The following is a 14,520-nucleotide window of genomic DNA, read 5'->3' as shown; positions in this document are numbered from 1 at the left end:
AGCATTGAGATTATACGGTGATATATACGGTGTGAAAACACAATTCCTAAAAATTTTACTTTTTATCTTTTTCTTCTTTTTATTAACTTGAAAATTTAAATGATTTTTTAAATATCAGTTGAACTAATTACAACACGTATACTATACGATATACATTTTCAAATTGCTTCAAAATCGTTTGTAAAAAAATTAATTGTGAAATAACGCCAGCGTACCTGCCGCTCGACTAATGCAAAATGAACCGTATTAGTACGGGAAAAATTTGAATTCGAACTAAGGTAGTATCTGCGCTTAATATAACTGCTTTTTAACAGATTTTTAAAACTAACCTGAGCCGGGAATCGAACCAAATGAAAGGGCACAATCTCTAAACATTGGGTCTCATAATTAAAAACATCCATTTAATCTAATATTACTAACGACTCTAACACGTAGGTGTTAAAAATTGTTTAACTAGTAAGTTTCTGAAGTAAAACCCATTGGATACACAGATTTAATCTTTCTCGAATTTCACTTCATGTAGCCTTCTGCAATGTGGTGGTGGATGGTCATAATAACATTTTTGTACCTAACTCTTCTTTCATAAGACTTTTTTAAATTAACATTTTTACATGGCTCTATAAAAAAAGGTGCAAAGCGTATTCTGGAGATCTTGCATGCAATCTAATTGTCCGATCCAGACAGAAATTATCACTAAGATAAGCAGTGGATATTCTGCTATTATGAGCAAGAGCAGACTTTATTTTCAACTCTGTTCGTAATGTCCAGTTTAATAAGGAAATATGATATCAATGACAATAATTTTCTTCTTTAAGTGCTCAATAATGTACTTAGAGATAAATTATTAGTCTACTTCTGGAAAATAAACAATAAAATTAAGTAATGCTAATTAGTGTCGTTATGCACTTATAACATTTCATGGACGTCGTTAATTGTTAAAAGCTCAATGTTTATTTGAGAGATCCCATCGATTAGTACAATAAAACTGGGAGTGGTTATTTTTTTTGCATTTTCAGTCGATTTAAACTTTTCAAAAAAATCTGCGAATGTTGTTAACACATTATGAAAAAAAAAATTGTTTAAGTAAAATTAGCCAATCTTAAGCATTTAAGGTAGTACCCCTTGTCCCATTGATTTTTTTCCACTCTATTGTACATACATACATAAAACTTACACATACATTTATCACAAAAGAAGGTGCACTTACTTGAAGAAAGAAGTCTCACTCTTTAGGACGTAAAATGCTGACGTTGTTTACAGCTTGTGAAAAATACTCAAGGTATTTATATATATGAACTAGCTAGGTAATTCCCTGTTAATAGAGCAACGGAACTCACTCCGGGGTACTATCCAGAACACCTAAACCAAAAGCAATCCAGAAAAGTTCCTGGGAATCGAACCCGGGACCTCCAGCACTTACAACGCAAACACAAACACCTAGCTCGAAAAATTGTGATTTTTATTTGAATTAAGGCGAGGTATTTGAACGCGAGCTTAGATTATAGGAGAAGTGTGGGGCCGCCCCTTGCGTCTCGCAATCTGCGCGCTAAAATTAATATGAATAAAATAAAACAGGCAGAGAAAATTTTACACAGATCCGACATTGACAAGCGCCCGATGGCGACTAATGGGGCAGCGGGCGGCGCGGCGCGTCGTTAAACAGCTGGGTAACTTTCGAGTCTTGAGATAAATGTCAATCTAATAACTATAAAGTTCCAGTTGAAAACAAAAATTGTGCAAAGTTACATATGTTATACTTAAATTATATATTTTGGACTTTTATTTTAAGCTGTTCTCGGGATTTTATACGGTCGGGTAAAGTACATCTTATCGTGTAACAAATTAGCACATTCTCTCGACAATATCTTTATGTGTATCATATATTTTTTTATATGACCGTTGTCTAATAGTAAGTGCCTAAACTATTTGCTTTAGCAAAACAGTTTTTCCCGTTTCTCCCCCGCTAACTCGTTATATATGGAGACAATTATAAAACAGCAAGAAAGCATGACGCATGCGAGAAGCCGCTATTAGCTTGATTTTCCTCTAAGTAAATATTACGAAATTTATATTCATACCACTTCTTAAATATGATTAACTTACGAGTTATCGGGTATTAATAGCGACCCTGTGATAACACTGAAATGTGGCGCAATGTAGCGGAACAAGGTCTCACTTTTAACATTTTAGTACAAATTAACAGGACGCAATGTCACCTGTACGGCGTTTGAACATTACTAAATTGTTTCAAGTCACGCAAAACAGCCGTGGTTAATAAAGCCTCCGTGAGACCCGACAATGAACTTTGGTATGAAGTAATTTGACCCATATTTATTTCTTTCAAATCTCAACATTCTTTTTTTTTTTTCAATTTGTATTAAGGCGACTGTAATTGTTTGTTTACAAGGCCATTATGTAAACTTAGTTTGCCATAAATCTTTTTTGTTTTTTTATCTGGCCGCATGTAATTTTTTTATTTTAAAAGTGTGTAGTTTTTTTATTTTATTTTACTTGTGAAATTCAGCTTGACTTCTTGCCGTATAGATGGATTAACAGAAATGTTTTGCTATAGCAAAAAAAGCGAAATTTATCTTTTAAATTACAAATGATTTGGTGTTTGACCTCAAATTAATAATAATGTGCAAGAGAGCCATACCAATCATATAGTCTCAAATTAGGGCTTTCCGTGTACTACGCGTACAGGTCGTTAAAATTTTTATTTTAATTTGATTTTAAACTAAAGAACCGGCACGCTACGTTTATCCGCTCATCAAGTTTCGTATTAATTCATAACTACGTTTAAGGAATTAATTGCTGTACATTATTATCGTAATAATGGTGACGTGCAGTGAAATTTATTTGCATTTGTTTATCAAAATTCGAAAGCTTTAAAAATGAATGATCTAATACAATTGTCACTTATAGAATGGCTGTCTTAAAACTTTTGTTTTGTAATTTTGTAATTAAAACTTTTTAGTCAGCTAATATTGCAATACTAGTTATAAATCTAAAAACTTATAGATGCGACTCGCATTTGATTATATTTTACATTTGACCTCACTATTTTTATCTGTCAAAACGGTCATCATAGCCTGCCGGTACTGTAGTGAAATTAACGTGATTTGTACAATTTCTAAGCAAGTTTAGATTCCGATTTGTCTTTTGAAAAATGAGACGAAATGTTGTGTCTGGATCGTAGCAAGTGGAGGCTGCGAACCCTGTCTACCCCGATAGGAAACATGTATTAATGTTATTGTTCTTGTTTTATTGCACTAAAATGTAATGCAGCTTCTTCTTTCGTGATAGATTGTATTTAAAATCAATTGCACTTAGTGCTGGCACTCACGTTTTAACTTACAATATGAATAACATTCACTACTTAACAACACATCGCATGCAAACATATATAAACATTAGAAATATTCAAGACGAGACACTACAGCTTGATGCAGTACACTTACTTAGCGTGCAAAAACAACGTGAAATTTCTAAGGGGTAATTCTACCCATGACACTGAACAACTTCTCCAATAGAAATCATAACCGACTTGCAAAAATATACTTTAATAGACCGACAAATTGTCTTTTATTCGGAGGCCTTTTTGCAAGCCGAACATGCGTTTTATAGGAAAGATTGTTCAGTATCAAAACTCACTCGTGTTATTTTTACACTGTGTACATTTCTAAACTAAATGTTTGCTAAAAATTAAAAAAAAAGCGTAACAACAAATGTGATATTATAATGTATTGTGATATCGACAACTATAAAACATCGATTTGCGTATACGGAATAAGAAATCAATTGCTACATGTGGCCACGTAATCAGGTTTATTACGGGACCCAAATTACACATACTACATCGATTGTAGAAACGGTGAAGTAGAACTCTTGTTACCTTGTTTATTTTTTTTTATGCTTCTCAACTAATATTAGGATGTGTATACGATAACAAACGAAGACCTTTTGAAAGTTCTTAACTTCACCCTTTTAAAATACCGCATGCGTGTTTGAAAACTTGAGTTACAAAACGTCCAGGCGCTAAAGAAAAAGAAATCAAATGTGAATCATTTAAAAAAATTTTGAGATTCAAGTACATGTTTGTACGCAAGAAAACAAATATTTTATTTGATTTTTAAAAATCGGATGTTCAAATTAGAAGATTTTAGAAGCGCTACAGTGGCTACACAGCAGCGCTGCAACCGTGCCACTTCTAATTTTCATACAATATTTCACCGCACACAGACGCAACGCAGCAGCACTTCTACAAGCGTCTAATTTGAAGGCGTCTTTACCTCGACGTTTCGGACATGGACGTATGGACGTGACGTCCGAAACGTTGAATCGATAAGTCCCGATTTTTTTTAAAACAAATGATGTGCGGAAATCGGGAAAGTGTAATTCAAGAAATATTTTGCCGAACTAGCTTTAGTAAAAATGATTTCTTTCTCAAACCGCCAAGTGGTTATTGTAGTTACCATTTTTGCAGTCTGACTGCTTTTCTGTATACGAATTTGGCTACATCGGAAGGGTAGGGTACAACGTTGAATGGACTTCAGGCGGCATCACAGGTTTATTACAACATTACTACAACGAAACTAATAGGTTTTACGGAAGTTGGCTGGAATGTAGGCGTAATTACACATTTATTACGTTTTTTTTTACCAAAATTGACACACCTAAAACCTGTTCTTGGCAATATAAAACATAGCCATTTAGAAATGTCAACTCTAGTTTTTTTGAGTAGGAAGCTACCGAGAGCTTCAGACATTATTAACTGAACTAACAGATAACTCATTCGATTTTTTTTCTTTTTCATTTCATTTCATTTTTTTTCATTTATTTATTGCTTTTCACAGGTATGGTACAATTTAATAAACTTAATACTTTAACTTTTCGTGATGGTTAGTGTGAATGAGGCTTTAGAATGTGTGAATGAGGCTTTAGAATGTGCGTGGAATCCTGCTTTCGTCGTTTTACTTTCTTCTTAAAAATGCAAAAAAAAAAATTGTATATACAAATTTTGCACGCTGATTTGACATCGCATTTCATTCATATTAACACATTGGTTTTACCTATTCTTAATATAATGCATCCAAATTCACACCCTTAAGTTTTCTCTATTCACATGCACTCCACGACTTCAATAAGAATGAAGGAGTTGCTCGCCGCCGCCTGCGCCCGCACTCGCACTGAATGACCGGACTGTCAGGGCTTTGGCGCACAGTTTTAGTTTTGTCACCGCGGCAGAAGTTCCTTGTTGAGAACCACAGACTGCTCACAGAAATATGCTCACAGAAATATGACAGAAATATGTCGACCAAAAATTCGACTTAAATACGTGAGTTAACCTTTAGTTCAAATTAGTTATGTTCAGAAACAGATAGATCAAATGTCTGAAAACAACACACGTAACGCACTTAATCTTCCAGCCAAATTGAGAAGTAGGACGAAAAATTGCGTAGGTAATAGTAAAATTAAAATACAAACGGTCGAAAAAAGCTGAACGCTATAAACACTTAAAAATAAAGTAGATAATATAATGTTACATGAATAACAATTGCAAACGCAGCTGCCTTCTAGTCTGGTTAAGCCGTATTCATCACACTTGCAGGTAGAAGATCAGTTTAATAAAAGATACTGCCTTCGATATCGACAGATATCGACAGATAGCTACATTCATATATATTAAACTTTTTGAAACAAAACCAGCACATACTTTAATTCAAGCAAAAAAAAAACAAGAAGACACGGTGGAGACGGTTAACAAGTCTGGAAATCTCCAACTGCAACATCTACTGCTAACTGCGTCTAAAGACTACACCACCGCGTCGCACAACACAGCCCGAATAATGTCGATATCTCTTAATGAAAATGCTATGTGCTCTCTACAAGGGCACAACATGCTGAGCGTTGCGGAAGTGTTGTAATAAACAATTCATATCAAAAAAAACCAGCAGCAACATTAATTGCGTATATTACACACTGACACTCCTTCCCACTAAAGATATTTACGTCTCAGTCTCAACAATAGTTCAACAATTCTGCTTGTTTGCTCTGCTTCGTTTTTTGCGCGCTTAATAAGAGCACTTGTTAGTACTGTTTTCTTTTTACTGTACTGGAATAATAGTGTAAAAGTACTTGCACCTAAAGGAGCGTCTTCAGAGAATTCAATTTAGTTTTTCAAAATCCATAACATCGCACAATCAATTCTAGTAATTTTTTGAGGAACTAACAAAATAGATATAAATAAAACAATCTTTAGAATGAAAGTGACCTAATTAAAAAACAACAAAATGAATTTATACCATAAAACTACGTTAAAAAGCGTTGTTCGTTAATAACGTTATTTAATCCTGAACTGACCCATTAAAGCTCGAATGGCACAGACTATCGTCATTTTCATATATTATAATAAAGTCTACTTCAGTGTGCGTATGTTAATGACGCATTTATTGTTGAACCTGCTTCTGCAAAGACAACACGCCGCCACCATTGGCGAGTAAGTGGCGGATTAGCAATTAAGTCGTTTTGAAAATCATCATTGAATTTTTACACACATGACTTACTTTATCTCTTAATGACTTTCTTTTGTAATTAAAACGGTTTAATCTTGATAAGGTCGTAACATCTTGCTTAACTTGTGAAAATGAAAATGACGATTCTTGTCAGGTCAAATGACAACAAAAAAAATTTGGTAAAAACCTACCTTACAGCGACTAGATTTCGTAAATTATATTTTTGATTTATTATACATTAAAAAATCAACAAAAAGAGTTTTTACCATAAAACGACTTTAAAAATCGCTGTTCATAAATTATTTAATCATGAACTGACCCAGCAGCGAGGCAAAACGGACTTATTGAAAAAAAAAAAACATAATAATCACAATCAATTTTCGATTTTATGAAGCGGAATGTTTCATCGTTACCTTTAGTATTTCAAAATAATGAATTAAATAATGTGAAAATGTTACAACATCAGATTTTATTTTGCGTATTCTCGGAAAAGTTGGAATTTTGTGTCGGGTCACTTTCATCTAAATTTAATTTTAAAAAAAATTTTGCCATTTTCTTAAGCGTGATATGAAAATAAGCTATAATTTAAACATTCTACAATTTTTCGAGCTTTAAATTTGCCTTTATATACATTGACTTACAAATAAATGGACGACGGGTCTAATACAAAAACCACGAAAAAAATGTCCCAAGTCAACCTATTCGAAATTTAAATTGTAATGTCATCGCAGTATCGCGCTGTCAGTAGAACAAATGAAGACTAAAGCGGAGTGTCGCGCTCTGTATACGATTTTAGCGCCTTAAAAGTGCGGACACTTTTTAGCGCGGACCCGACGTCCATATGATTGTAAGTCAATGTTTATATAAAAAAAAATGCCTCTGACAACGTTCCTTTAGATCATGTTTCTTTTTCACCAAAAAATTTTAATTTTAGAACGAACCAAGAAACGAACCTTTATTCAAAATAAAACTGTTAAGGTAAACTTTCGAGCAGCGTGTCAGTGTCGCCACTACATAACGGCAGTGCTATGTCATTGACGCAGCGTAGTGTACAAAAACAATGCATGCATACAAGCGAAGAAACATTGTGGACAAATAATTCATAATCAGACATTTATAAAACGAACTTTGCTTTCGTTTAAGCAAAAATGGCGATCTAAGACAAGTTTTTCGTCTATAAATAATGCTAAGCAAGTTTTTCGTATTTACATAATGAATTTTGCCTGTGTCAAGGCAAGAAATTAAATTAAACTTTGAGTTTACTTCGCACTACCTTACTTACACTTAAGCAAGTTCGTTCTGTATATACCAAAAACTTGCTAAGCGCGCCATTTCAGCTTAGTAGAAGTCAAAGTTTTTATAATTCTCGGCCTCAGTTGTCATTATATTATTATACTTAGGAATTTCTACTTACATTGACTTTTATCAATATTATCGTAAAATTTACTTTCATTTCAAAACTAAAGCTGCACATTTGGCGGGAACGGTTAAGCCACTGGCATAAATTTATTTTTTTTAAATTGTGTCAAATATAAGTACGGGTTGTACCTCAGCATGTTAGTAACAACTTGCCAGTTTCAGTTTGCGACAACGAGATTTCGATTTTCGGTATGCCAACGTAAAAACAAATTTATATTTTTCAAAATGACAAAGTTTGTAATGCATTTTGTTCTTGACTTTGATTGGTATTTTAAAAAATGAGACAAACCGAAATTGGATTAATGAAAATATTTAGAACTGTAGCAAAATAAAACAAGATCTTTCTGTGTGGCAAATCGAAAATGTGGCTCGTCCGTACTATATCGACTTCGCGCAGTAACCTGCGCTGATATGTGACTCGCGGAAGCATCACTTTCAATATTGCCGCGTTCCTCGAAAGTATACCTTCGGGAAAAAGAGGCCTCAACATGATCCTAAATACAGCACTCTCATTGCAAAATTCAAGCTTTGACATTATTACTTTTAAGAGGTGTGGTTGGATTGATGGAAATTAATTTCGTAATGTCAATTTAAATGATTCAGAGCCGCTTGTACTTTTGTTAAAAAGGCTGACAAGTTAAATTTTAGCCCTCGCTATGTTCCGGACATTTAAAGAACATATTTTCTAGTGATATTGAGAACCAAAGTTACCAGTACAAAATATTATTTATCACTGTATTGAATTCCGAGTACATTCTAAAATTAAATCCCCAAAGCTTCCATCGTAACCTCTGAGAAGGAACAATATTTATTTGCGTCTGAGAGATAAATAGAAGATGCACTATTATCAATTTTCTTCCTTCCATCTTTTTTGTGAAACATTCGGTGCAAATTCATGCTCGAAATTCAAATGTTAATTGTTATTGAAAATTATTCTCTTCAGATGCTCTTCCGACTGAAAAACGTTTTGGGTCTTTGAACGAGAAGATAGTGCTGATTAGAGTTGGTAGCGCTACCGCCACAGTGGCAGGGTCAAAATATAACTTGTCTTTTTTAAATAGAAATTTAAGGGTGTTTGCTTCACAACTGAGACTGAGCAGTAATATTATATATTACCTCGGTTTGTTCGTCTTTTGCAACCTTAATACGCAGCTACGTTTACAACACACAAAGACGGAAATATGTTCCATATTGATAAGGAAATAAAAATAAAAATTATACAGATAGAGCTTTACTTGTATCAGTACTTACCGATGAGAACCACCAGACAGGCGATGACCGTCGCTATGAAGTTTGTGTGGAAGAAAAACATGACACCGCTCATGTAACTCAATGTGCAGGTGTCGACTGCATTGAGGTGGTACGAGGGCATTCCGAGATTGTACGTCTGAGAATACAATTCAGTATAAACCTTACGCAGTACTAAGGAAAGTATTAATTTGGAAAAAATATTCTATCATTAGGTTACTTTTTAGGTTAGTTTTCTTTACCTAATTTCAGTGGCAATTTCTATTATTTAAGTATTTTAGTATTACTATCGTGAAATATTAAATAATATTTCAAGTTACTACACTCAAATATTAATTAATACTTCTTGGCAATATTCTAGAATATTTTAATAATAAAAATTGCGGCCGTAATCGTGAAGGTGAGCGGGTATAGAAAAGAAGATATTGTCAGATTGGGATCGTGATGTTGTGTTTGACAATTTGTGTGCTAAAGAATTAATAAATAATGTTATTAAAGATTCAAGTGACGATTCCCATTCATGTACAGAAAAATCCGACGATTCATTACAATAAACAAAAAGAATTTATTATAATTTATTTTATTTCATTCTTATTTACTAAACAGGTACCAAAATTTATCATCTAGAATAATAATCGGCTCGATAAATATTGGAGCTAAAGAGCACGTCGCTTCACTATAGTGAAGAAAAAAGCATCCATGTAATATTGCATATTTTTGTCTATGGTTGCCTGTCAATAATTAAGAAAACTTCGTAGACATGCATATGTTAAAAGTAAAACAAATAGTTGGATGGAGTTTATCGCATGCAAGTATCAACATACATATTTCTAGAAAATAATTCTAAACGTATGCAGGCTAAGTGATCAGAATTTTTTTTTTAGATTTTACGGCACGACCTCTCTAGAAACTTCAAATCTCAACCCATGCTATGTGAAATTAACTATAAAGGACTATTCCCATTAGACAGTGTCGGGCGCCAGACGGACACGGACGAGAGACGCCCGAGCTGCATCAGAGCTCGTCCGAGACTCACATGCGGCCCGGCACACCTCGGCTCGTTGTAATGTAAACACTCTCCAGTGCATCGTACGCGCCCCGTCCGAGTGTACGACTTTAAAGTGAGTAACTACGGTCTTTTTTAAAAAATGGATGATGAAAAATTGAATGCGTAAGAAATTACCCAGTGCTTTACAATATGATATAACAGTACGTTCGTATTCCAGCGTAAACCGCGTCTTATTGATTGAGTCAGTCTAATTTAAGATCGTGCGGCACGTACAAGAATCAGGTGCCTCGGACACGGCTCGCGCCCGACACGGTCTAATGTGAATATGTATATGCAGCACGTCTGATGCTCGGACGTCTCGGTCACGGCTCGCGCCCGGCACGGTATAATGTGAATCATCCTTAGAGCTATATTCCAATGTTGCCGACCGCGACTGGTGGCCGGCGACCGCCACCCACTGTTTAGTATGAATTTGTATCGAGCGCTTTCTATTGGTCAGCGCTTGATACAAATTCATAATAAGCAGTGGGTTGTAGTCACTAGTCACTGTCGCCGGTCGCGGTCGCGGTCGCCAAAACTGTAATGCCTTTACTATCCAAAAATTCTCTAAAAGAAAATTGCGTAAAATAAAAAAAAAAATAAGCCACAAGAACGAAATCATAGAAACGCTCGATAGACAACAAAAATCTTTAGTTACCGAAACCAATATCAATATTATAATATCACTGCAGTCAACTTGGGTAACTTAGAACACTTTTCTCAAGTTTTTACGAATATTAAAATAACAACGTATTGGTCGAAATAGGTTTTATTGATTGAGTGTCCTTTCTTAAGGAAAAAAAAAAGCTATGGAGAAGATTACGCTGTATCACCGAGTATATAACCAGAAATTGAGACGAAATAAGGGCCATATATTCCTGGTAACACATTAGCGATATAGCTCTTATAAATATAAACTCTCGTTTGCACTGAAATATAGACATGCCAACTACTGACCTGTGTGTACGTCTCCATATATTCCAAAAAATATGTATTTATTGTAATAAAGATAATATCTCTAACAATGCCATGCTGTTCTATTCGGTGGTGTGGGAAAAATAGCAAAACATCTAATTACAATACAAATGGAATCACATTTTATCGGTAATTAAGTATTAAATATGTAGTTTTGCAATTTTCGTCCATTATAGAAAAGATCAAGTTTATCAAGTCGACTTTTTAACTGTTTCGAACTCGGGTTTGCCAATCACAGTTGTCACAGTAATGATGTGGCAGAATAGTTTTCAAACAAATTAAATGACATTTCGTCTCTATTTCTGGTTATATACTCGATGCGCTGTATAGAGTTATTTCGGGCAGCGAAATTCTGTCTTAGGTAAATTATACCCGTGTTTTCAATAAAATAAAACTTGGTTGCCAAACTAAATTAACTTGTCTCAGCGAACAAGCCATCAACGAGTACAAAAAGAAACTGAAGCAACACCGCGAACGGAAAATGGCGCGTACCTTTCAAAACTTCTTTGGTATCTGTCAATGTTATGTCACATTTGACGTCTACAATGTTTGGTTTTTCTGTTTCACGCAGTTATCAATGTAATTTTACTACAAGGTTGGAAGCCACAAGGATATTCAAACTTACCCAACTTGACGGTAATACTAATAATAGACTATTAATTTCTAACAGACTATCATACAAATGGAATGAAATGAGACATCACAAAATTCGCTCGATTCACAAATTACTTTGAAGCCTCGGTAACGTAAGCCAATTTAAACAAATTCTATGAACTAAGTTGACAAATCACTTACGATACTCCGACGCAAACCAGTGGGGGCTTTTAAGTACGGCTAGCGCAACAAACGATTAAAATTAATTTAATCACCAATAACATTTGCACATATTAAAAATACATTATGGTTAATTGAAATATCTAACTTTCGTGCATTGTATTCGTCACTAGATAGCTCCTAAATAGACTGATATCTCTTTACAAAAAACATTTACAGCGGTTACATACGGTGACTTCCAGCAGCGATACAAGCGCGCGACTGCATCAAAGCAGTCTTTTATGTTGAATCAATAAAAACGTGCATCGCTTTTGCATCGCGCTTACATCGCGTTTGCGTCGTAATTGCATCGATGCTCAAATCGCGCGTCTGCAGCGATTCAGTAGCGATGCAGTCGATAGTAGACTACCTTTACACACATTTTTATGTTACTCATGACTTAAGCAGCTATACAATCGTCGCAAAATCGCGAAGCATGTTTGTAAATAATTCAATTATTTATGTATATCATTTTCAATGTGTACAGCACATAATGATTCAACACAAGCTATGGCATCGATGAAGTCGTGCGTTTGCATGGACGCAATAACGCGTTTGTATCGCGATGTAATCGCCTACAAATCGCAAGTGTCGTTTGCACAAACGCGCGCTTGTATCGCGAATAGCGACCGCATCGCGACTAAATCGCTGCAGACACGTTGCTAAACCGCTCTTTGGCTTTTCATTAGTATTTTTTTTTTGTATACATTGAAAAGTGCAAAATTTTTACCTCAAATTTTATAAGCATAATGATGTTTTATTTTTCGATAAAAGTGTGAAATGAGACGGACAATATATTTTACCTGGTCGTTATATGTGAAGTTGGAGATGCAACCGATCATGTTGCGGTTGCTCGGGACGTAGGACCAGTTGAAAGCATCGCTGATTTCCTGAAGATCGACTGACACGCCGCCCATGAAGATAGGACCGTTGACTACGCACAAAATATTTCCATCAAGTTACATTAATTCGGGCGCCTTTAAATTAGACGCTTTAAATTAGAAGCGCTGCAATCAGCCGCGCCACTATTAATTTTCATACAATATTTAGAACCTTTGTGACACGCGCGCGCTCCTTTTGCAGTCACTTATAGCAAAGTAAAAATGACTGAAGCGCTACAGATTTTTTTTGTATGTTGCGCGATTACGGCGTTTGTGAACCGATTTTGATTATTCTTTTTTTGTTGGAAAAAGGATGCCTCAGTATTGATCCCATATAAATTTGAAAAACATCTTCCAACATCTAAGGATGGCAAACTAGAGATAAATCCGATTTAGCGCACTTTTGCTTTAACCAATTTCAAGATAACTTGTCAAGTAAGTGTAAATCCGATAAAATAAGCCTGTAAGCAAACTTTAAAAAGGTAAAGAATAAAAATACAGGTGAATTAGGTTTTTGAAGTCGGTTAAAATTACTGAAGTACTACAGACGCGTGGTTGCCGCGCCACTGCAGCTCTTCTACAAGCGTCTTGTTTGAAGGAGAATGTGTTACCACGGTGAGCACCGCTCGATTCTCTTGAGGAGTCGATATTTCTATATCCATAATATCGAAGAAGGTTCACAAAAAAATTATTGGAATAAGAGTGCAGTCCGCAACCTACACTGTCCGAAACGGGAAGTCTACCACGAAATACGATACTAACGTCCGCAACGAAGCACATACGTACTAATATATCAGTTTTACATTGAAAATAATGTCAAAATTCGATACGAAAGCTGTCATTTGACTTATGTCAAGTCACAATCTTCGTACGCGTATCGTGGTAGAGTCCGGTCCGATACGAAGCTAAAACAATGATGTTGCTTCGTATTTCGTGGTAGACCTTCAGTCCTATGTATGACCTGTAAGAGATCTGTGCGCAAAGTAGCATTGACCACTATGTATGCAAAAGTCTACCCATCGTTTCATACTTGACAAACAATGTGTATATACAAACAATGATATTATATTCTTTAAAAAGGCAGGTATGTTACTAACGTCCGTGTCGTGAAGATTCGAAAATCACACAAGTGTAAGTTCTTGAGATCAGTCTACATCGAGCAAAGGGGCGAACCTGACGTTTGAAAAATTGCGTCATTTAATTAGCAAAAAAATGTACATCATGCCATAATTTTATTATTTAACTGTTTAATGTAATAAATAACAAACAGTTGCCAATTTGAAGATAGGCAACTTGTTTATGTACGTGCAATCCGATCATAGATTATAAGCGCAGATACAAACATTGTAGGCAGTATATCAATTAATTTAAACAAAAACCTGTTCCACGTTTTGCTTTTTTCAATCTAGATACATTCTTATATATTAATTTTCATGCAAAAGATTTTTCTTGTGTTCATAAATTGATATTAATTATGGAAAAATATTTTAACATTTTTTTAATTGTTTTATTTATTTATATTAAAATAGACACGTTCATTTTGACAAATTTACAAATAGCCTTTTGTAAATTTTGCTATCCATATTTACCTACGGCGAAAATTTTGGACAAATTTTAAATT

At 34.7% G+C, this 14,520-nt stretch overlaps 1 protein-coding gene across 2 annotated transcripts in view; it reads right to left on the bottom strand.

The window, feature by feature from the left end:
• Positions 1-14,520, bottom strand: part of LOC113239517 (DE-cadherin) — a 280,147-nt gene that overhangs the window by 16,658 nt on the left and 248,969 nt on the right. For both annotated transcript variants that reach the window (XM_026476556.1, XM_026476557.1), the window contains 2 exons: positions 12,822-12,952; positions 9,186-9,321 (listed from right to left, as the gene is read on the bottom strand). In XM_026476556.1, the coding sequence (XP_026332341.1) occupies positions 9,186-9,321; positions 12,822-12,952 (267 nt within the window). The remainder of the gene's footprint in view (positions 1-9,185; positions 9,322-12,821; positions 12,953-14,520) is intronic.

Source organism: Hyposmocoma kahamanoa, unplaced genomic scaffold (assembly GCF_003589595.1).
Source record: "Hyposmocoma kahamanoa isolate Upper Pololo Valley unplaced genomic scaffold, ASM358959v1 99879, whole genome shotgun sequence".
Lineage (NCBI taxonomy): Eukaryota > Metazoa > Arthropoda > Insecta > Lepidoptera > Cosmopterigidae > Hyposmocoma > Hyposmocoma kahamanoa.
Note: the sequence above shows the minus strand (reverse complement) of the source record. Positions and strands in the feature narration are given on the sequence as shown.